The sequence below is a fragment of the Sarcophilus harrisii genome, chromosome 4, assembly GCF_902635505.1.
Source record: "Sarcophilus harrisii chromosome 4, mSarHar1.11, whole genome shotgun sequence".
Taxonomy (NCBI): domain Eukaryota; kingdom Metazoa; phylum Chordata; class Mammalia; order Dasyuromorphia; family Dasyuridae; genus Sarcophilus; species Sarcophilus harrisii.
In genome coordinates, this window is record NC_045429.1 from 321,703,545 (window position 1) to 321,711,549 (window position 8,005).

The window sequence follows — 8,005 nt, forward strand, 5'->3', positions numbered from 1 at the left end:
TGCCCATAATTTGGGAAATGGTTGAACAAGTTGTGGTACATGAAGGTGATGGAATATTATTGTTCTATAAAAAATGATGAATAGGCTGATTTTAGGGAGGCCTAGAAAGATTTATATGAACTGATGCTAAGTGAGACAAGCAGAACCAGGAATACATTGTACACAATAACAGCAAGAATGTGAGATGATCAGCTCTGAAAGGCTTGGTTCTTCTCGGTGGCTTAGGGATCCAAAGGAATTCCAATAAACTTTGGACAGAAAACAACATCTGCATCCAGAAAAAGAACTCTGGAGATTGAATGTAAATCAACACATGCTATGTTCATTTCTTTTTTTTTTTTTTTTTTTAATCTGTCCCATGCTTTTTCCCTTTTGTTCTGATTTTTCTCTCCCCAAACAAAAGCAATATGTATTAAAAAAAAAAACAAACCCACAAGGACCAGTGTCTCCCCTCACCTTCTCCTTTTCCCTTTCTCAGGGCCAGAGCCCCACTCTCCTTAGCTCACTCACTCTTTCTCAATCTCAGCCGCTTGTGGATGCTTCATTCTCTTGGCTTTGTCCATGTCCAGGAAGAGGTCCTTCAGCAACATCTCAGCTTCCTTCAGGTCCCGACCAGTCTCCTCTTGGTACTGGAGGGCTTGGTTCTGTTCACTGTTTGTCCTGTCCTGTGGATACACATTTTTGTGCCCAGGCTATCGCTGCCATCCTTTCCCCAGGCTACCAATCCATCCCTGGCTGCTGCCGCCAACTTAAATCCACGCCAGCTACCCTGATGCCCATTGCCAGTGGCTTCTAGAGACAACTTATCGATCAAGTGCTCCCTAAACCAGTCATCAGGAAAAACCAGATTCATGTTCTGCATCTGGTCCTTACCAACCGTGTATATCATTTAACTTAACTGATCCTCAGTATGTTCATCTGTAAAATGGGAATAAATACTTGCAGGCTTCCTTCAAGTCCTACCTAAAATCTCACCTTCTGCTGGAAATCTTTCCCAATTTCTCTAATTTTTTTTTTTTTACATAGTAGCTTTTTATTTTCAAAATACATGCAAAGATAGTTTTCAATATTCATCCTTGCAAAAATCATGAGTTACAATTTTTTTTCTCTCCCTTACCCCATCCCCTCCCCTAGACAGCAAATAAAACAATCTAGGTTAAACATGTGCAATTTTTCTAAATATATTTCCACATCCCAAACTCTTAATTCTAGTGCCTTGATTATTTCCTATTTATTTTGTGTATAACTGATTTGTACATAGTTGTTTGTGGTCTCTCCGACTAGCAGTAAGCTCTTTGAGGGTAGGGACTATCTTAGCCATTAGTAGACTGACACTTAAAATTTTAAGTAATTTTAATTAGCTCACTGACAAATGACAGATTTGCTTTGCAAATAAGAAGTGCTTTTCAAACTTTGAAATGCGTGTATTTCTGTTCTTATTACTCTCTAATTCTGTTTTTGGATTCTCAAAAAAAAAGATACTAGCCAAATCTAGGCCTTCTGGCCAGAGGCAGCCATTCCTGGAATGGCTGAGGATAAAGAGAACAGGAAAAGAAAGCCTTAGAGGGGAAGGCATCCCTGTGAAAAATGTATGGTACAGAGTGATGGATCTGGGTTCAAATCCTACCTCTGCCCATCTTCACCCTAAAGAAGGCCTCAGTTTACACATTTTTATACCGATTTTTTTTAGGATGCAGACCAAGAGGACTTTTGCAATCCCTTGACTTGCTAATGCCTCCCCGGAGATGACCTTCCATCTATTCTATATATGAACAACTAGGTGGAGCCCCAATGTACAGAGCACCTGGCTTGAAGCCAGGAAGACTCAACTTCCTGAGTTCAAATCTGACCTCAGACACTTACTAACTGGGCAAGGCACTTAACTCAAAGCTTCTTCAACTGTGACCCCATATGGGGTTATGTAACAGAATGGAGATACATTTGACAACAGTAAAAAGTATCAAACATTCTGCCAAATTCTTTATGTAAAAATAAATACATATTTTGTATAAAATGTAAATAATTTTAAATACAAAAATAAAAATAAACAAGCACATCCATCTCCTTAGTATGTAAATTTGCTTTCCTCTTCAATAAGTGGTAAAATTGTGTGTATACCCAAGAATTGTTTTAAAATACATTTCTTTATGATTTATTATATTCTTTACAATTTGTATACCTTTTTAATATACCTATGTACCCAAGGTCATGTAAAAGTTTCTTAGGCAAGAAGAGGTCATGAGTAAAGAGTTTAAGAAACCCTGATTTAATCCTGCCTTCCTCATTCCTGTACAATGAGCTGGAGAAAGAAATGGTAAATCACTCCATTATCTGTGCCAAGAAAACCTTATGTATGTGTATATGGGCATGTGGATTACATATACATACATAATAATAAACTGAAGCAGTTAATGGTCCAGGCTCATAGAGTTAGCAAGTATACAAGACCAAATCTGCACTCACATCTTCCTGACTCCAGGCACAATTCTCTTTCCACTTCACTACCCAGCCTGGTTCACGAGAAGCACTTAACAAATGCTTGTTAAGGAATGGAGGCTGGTGGACTAGACAATCTTTAAGATTCCTAAATCTAGGATCCCCTGTCCTCTTACTCTACTGGAGAAGAGACATCTTTGTATGTTCAGACTGAGCAGAGCCATGGGAGAAAGGCTCTCTCCTTCCCCAGACTTCCAAGAAGTCTCTGTCTGGATCTCTCCTTTGTCCCTATTACCATGTCTTTATGTACATCTGTGTCTTATTTTGCTAGAAAGAAAGCTTCTTGAGGGCAGTTAATGGGGGATATGACTTTGAAGCAGCTCTCTAGCCACAACCACTTACACATAGTACTTTCTTTTTTTAAATAATAGTTTTTTATTTTTTAAAAATACATGCAAGGAAAGTTTTCAACATTCACCCTTGCAAAACCTTGTGATCCAGATTCTTCTCCTTCCCTCCCCACTTCCTTCCTCCCCTAGAGAGAAAGTAATTCAATATAGGTTACACATGTGCAAATCTTCTAAATGTGTTTCCACATCTATAATGCAGTACTTTCTCAATAAATGTTTGCTAATGGATAATCACAGGAATGCGCCATATATACCCCCCTTCCCCAATACACATCCTCACTTTTCCTCAAACCCTTGCCCCATTTAGATTGCCAGGTCTCACCAGCTTCAGTCTCCTCTGGGTCTCCAGGATGTCCCTCTCCACTTGGTCTGCATTGGCTTGCATGCGTGTGATGAGTTGTGCTAATTCTTGGGTGGAGGCCCTTGGGGAAAGCAGGAAGAGAAAGAGGTACTGTTGGATAAATACTTTGGGGAGTGAAGGAATTTGTTTTGCTTAATTATGGATATTGTTATGAGGATTTCTTCTTTTTTTTTTCTTTTTTTCCTTCTTTTTTCCCCTTCCTATCTTTCTTTATTCTTTTTCTCCCTTCTTCCTTCTTTCTCTATCTTCCTTTTTCTTCCATTTTCTCACCCTCATTTTTTCTTACCTTTCCTCTTCTTTCTTCCCTTTCTCCCTTCCTTCCTCTCTTCTATTCTCCCTCCTTCTCCTTTTCCTTCCTACTTTCATTTCTCTCTGCCTCCCTTTTTACTCCTTCCTTCGCTCTTCCCTTCCTTTTTTTTTTTTTTTAAGCAACAGTGGATGGGAGGGAGAGAAAAATAAATGCTTGTTAATTAAAAATAATAATAATAATTAAAAAAAAACTTTAAATCCTTTGGGGGAGAGATTAACCCTTCCATTTCCAACTGCACCAACACAGGCAGAGTTCATGCATAGGTGGCCAAATCACTGGACAGAAACGGTGAGTCAAATCATTGTTGGCCCCTAGCTGGGGACTAGTAGCTTAGCTTAGGTACACTTTCCACATTAAGGAAGCTGAGGCTGGCCTGATATAATCTTGTCTGGGATCCCTTCCTGGTCTGGAACCCCATTATCTTTCCTTTACCACCACAACCCGAATGACTCATTTTACCCCCTACAGGCTCAGCAAACAAGATCTCCAACTCTCTGCAAAGACCCTAGAGCAGGGGAGTAAGCTACAGCTTCCTTAGCTTTCCCCATCCTGGGACCAGCAGAGCAGGACCTCACCCAGATTCCTCCTACTTCCCTGGGTGGGACAATGAGTCACTGACCCAATCTGACACCTAGAAACACTGGTGGGTCCTTCTGGGATGTCCGGCTGGGCTTTCTCAGGTGTTTCACTATAGAGTCCCTCCTTCTCAATCATCTCAGAGCTTTCTCTAGACTTAAAATCCATCTAGCAGAGTTCTTTTTTTGGTGCATCCCTATGAAGGACAATGCAGTGGGAGTCTGGAGTCCTGAATATCCTTCCCAGCATCCTAACCTTGTAGGGGATGTAACCTGCTGGCTTGAAGGGAGTTGTTCCTCTCTGGGCACTGCTAGCACCAAGGGGGCAGACAGGACTTTCTAGTAGTCTTATCTAAGACTTTTTTGTTTAATCTAGATAGACTCCTGACTTCTGGAGCAGTTATCCTGATCTTATCCCTATATAGCCTTTCATCTGGACGAGTCATCTTGGGGCCTCCGCCTGTTCTGGGACTCAGAGACAGTTTGTCATTTTGATATAAAGTAAAAAAAAAAGGGAGAGTTCAGGGAGCTCTGGGAGCAGGATCCAAGAGCCCAGCTTGACTACTTATTGTTGAGAAGTTCCCCAAAAGCTCCACTATTATTTTCTGACTCTGATTCACAAGAATCTAAGGCAGATATTTTTTAATTTGGAGTCCACAAACATTTCACCTTAAAAAACATCTGAGATAGATTTCAGGGCATCCATGACCTCGGGTGGGAAAAATTGCATCTTTATTTATTTATTTATTTATTTTTACAAATCTTTGGTTTCTTTTGTAATCTTATTTTTTTATAGTCTGTATTTAAAGCATCATTCCAAGAAGGGTCCACAAAATTCACCACACTGCCAAAGGGGTCCATGGTACAAAAAAGGTTTAGAATCCCTGGTCTAAAAGAAACACACAGAGCTGAAAGCTTTTGCCCAGAGCAACCCCTAACTAGTTAACACCCGCTCCAAACCCTATTTCCCTGGCTTCAGCATGCCCTCCTTCGTAGGAAAGGATGTCTGACATTCTCACCCACCCTGAAGGACTCTTTTGATGAGCTAGGTGGAGGAGAATAGCTTAGGAGGATCCCTCTCAAAGATTTGGAAAGAAACCATTATACTAACTGGAGATTAGAAGAACAGATGTTACATCATTTCCAATATCTCTCCAGACTTGGATTTCTCCTTTTTTACCATCCACAGGAGAAAGTAAAGCTGATTCCCAAGCTCCAGCCTTGTGGCTCTCAGCAATGACCTAAAGATCATGTTTCAGAGTATCTCCTTTGGGGTCCTGATTCTGTGCGTTCTATATCTTCCCCTAGGTGCTAACACAATGCCAGGAGTTCTTAACCTGGTGTCTAGAAATGTGTTTTTAAAAATACTTTGATAACTATATTGTAATTTGTTTCCAATAAAATTATAACATAATGCAATGATATAAAATGAATATAATTGGTTTCCCCCATAATCCTTTGCATTTTATTTTTATTTTTTCATTTTATTTTAAACATTTAAAAACATTATCTTGAGAAAAGCTCCATAGTCCTCACTACTCTGCCAAAGGAGCACAGGCCCCAGAAAAGATGAAATGTTCCTCAGTTCTGTTTTTGGTCTTGCTGGACACAACTCCTTCTTCTGAGATTTTCTTTGGGCATTTACTCTTAGGGTGGCTAAGAATTGGCAGGCAGATACCCTAAGCAGATTAAATATAGAAAGATCTTCTATATGCTAAAATAATCATTGCATCATTTTTTGGCGTACAAATAAAAAGCTAGAAGCAAAGTAGGAGCCTACGGACTAGAGCAGTGGTTTTCAAAGTTTGGTCCAGAAAATTGGGAATCTTTGAAACCATTTCAGAGGGTCTACAAGTTAAAATTAGTTTTTTATTTCTAATATTGAAAATATCTATAAATATAAGCCATATAAACAAACACTTTTTAGACAGAACTGCAGTAATATTTTTCCCCTGAGGTAATTGGGGTTAAGTGACTTGCCCAGGGTCACACAGCTAGGAAGTGTTAAGTGTCTGAGGTCAAATTTGAACTCAGGTCCTCCTGACTTTAGGGCTGGGGCTCTATCCCCTGCACTTTCTAGCTGCCCCCAGTAATTTTTAATAGTATAAAGATACTGAGAATAAAAGTTTGAGAACTACTGGCCTAGAGAATGATTGAACAAATTGTGGTACATAATAATTATAATGAAACAAAGGTGCCCCATTAAGAAAAGATAAATAGAAACTATTTCAGATGTAAAAGAAGACATACGGATAGATGGAGAGAGAAAGGATCTGAATGAAGAAAACAATAGGCACAATGATCACATTGTAAATAGAAAGAACAATATAAAGGAACTGGACTCACTATAATTTAATTATAATGACTGAGCTGGGCTGGAGAAGTTGTAAAAATGTGCCTCCCTCCCTCCGTTTGCAGAGGTGGAGAACTATGGGCATGGAATATTGCATCAACCCCAGGATTCAGTTACGTGTGGCTAGTTTGACAGGGCTGGTTTTTCTTTTTAAACATTTGCTATAGAGATTGGGATAGGGGAGAGAGAGGGGAGGGATGTATTCAGAAGTGAGTGTGCTATAAAAAATCAAAGATTAATTTTAAAAGACTACTTTGTGATCAGGGGCAGGCCCACCCCTACCCACGCTTTTTTTGGGGGGGAAGGGGGTTGAAGGTGGATAAATCTCTCCATTCCAGGGAAACTGAGAGAGCCGGAGCCAGGAGGATTCTCCTAGAGACTGGTCTTCCTAGAGGACCCTCACTCACACCTCGGAGTCCCATCTTGAGGGTCGAGGGAAAGTTTCTGAGCCCAGTCTGATAGTTTTCTGGGCTGTGCGACTTGAAAGGGGCTGCGCAGTGGAATCCCCCCCAGCCCCGCAGCCTGGTACCTGCTGACGGACACAACTCCCTCTCCCTTCGCCCACTCGGGGCCCGAGCTCCGAGACAAAACGGGCCTTTTGGCCTCGGGGACTTGAGGTACCTGAGCTGGGCTGGGTCCCGGAGCTGTAACCGGCCACTTGCAGGTTGGGGGGGGGCGTCCATAGCAGAGCACCCCCTCTTCTCGCCCGCCCCCTGCCCAAATGCATCCCCGGCTAGCTGGCCCCTGCTCACCTGGTGTGCTTGCTGGGGGAGCCCTTGGGAGAGCCCTTGGAGACCCCCTTCCCAGGGGAGCCTTTACTTAGCCCCTTAAACATAGCGCTGGCGCAGGCTCGGGCGGCGGCTCGGACGCGGGCTCAGGCTGCAGCCGAGTGGGTCCCCGGTGTTTCGGGCCGGTTTTGTGCGGGCGGAGGACCTGGCCCGGGAAGAAGAGTTTCTGGGAGGCTCCTCCCTGCAGGTGAGCGGGCCGGGAGCTCGCGCGCGCACACACACAGACCAACACAACCAGTTTAGGAGGGAAGTACTCCCGGAGGGTGTGGCGGCAGAGCCGGCCCGACTCCCGGGGAATGTTTGGACTTGTTCCACCTCCACACGCCCAGAGAGGGAGAAAGCCACCCAGAGATCAGGGAGGAGGGGCGCCCGGGATTCTGCTGAAGCCGGGGGCGCTCCAGGCCGGCGAGGAAGGTCCGGCCGCAAGGAAGCGGGACCCGCACCGGAGAGACGCACCGCGGGGCCGAACCTCGGCTCTTCCCGCAATGTTCCCGCAGGGCGCGCGCAACATGTGCCCCTCAGCTTGTCAGGGGAACCAGGCGGAGAGGTCCGGGTCCCCCTCTTTCCCCATGAGCCACCAGATAGCGGGCACGCGCCCCCAGCTCCTCTCCTCATAATTACCCCGAGTGTCATTTAAGTAAGTTTCCAGACGTCTGGAGTCCGTCCCTAACTGGGCAGAAGTACCCAGAGTTCACAGCTCCAGAGCGGACCTCATCCAGCCCCCACATCTTTCACACGGAGAAACCTGAGGTCCTGTTCATTGTCAAGGGCA

At 43.5% G+C, this 8,005-nt stretch overlaps 1 protein-coding gene across 1 annotated transcript in view; it reads right to left on the reverse strand.

Moving 5' to 3' along the window:
• Positions 1-7,490, reverse strand: part of EVPL (envoplakin) — a 39,373-nt gene extending 31,883 nt beyond the window's left edge. Inside the window, exons 1-3 of the mRNA XM_003768512.4 lie at positions 7,198-7,490; positions 3,169-3,268; positions 511-665 (exon numbers count right to left, since the gene is read on the reverse strand). Coding sequence (XP_003768560.1) covers positions 511-665; positions 3,169-3,268; positions 7,198-7,280 — 338 coding nt within the window. The 5' untranslated portion in view covers positions 7,281-7,490. The remainder of the gene's footprint in view (positions 1-510; positions 666-3,168; positions 3,269-7,197) is intronic.
• Positions 7,491-8,005: the final 515 nt, after the last annotated feature.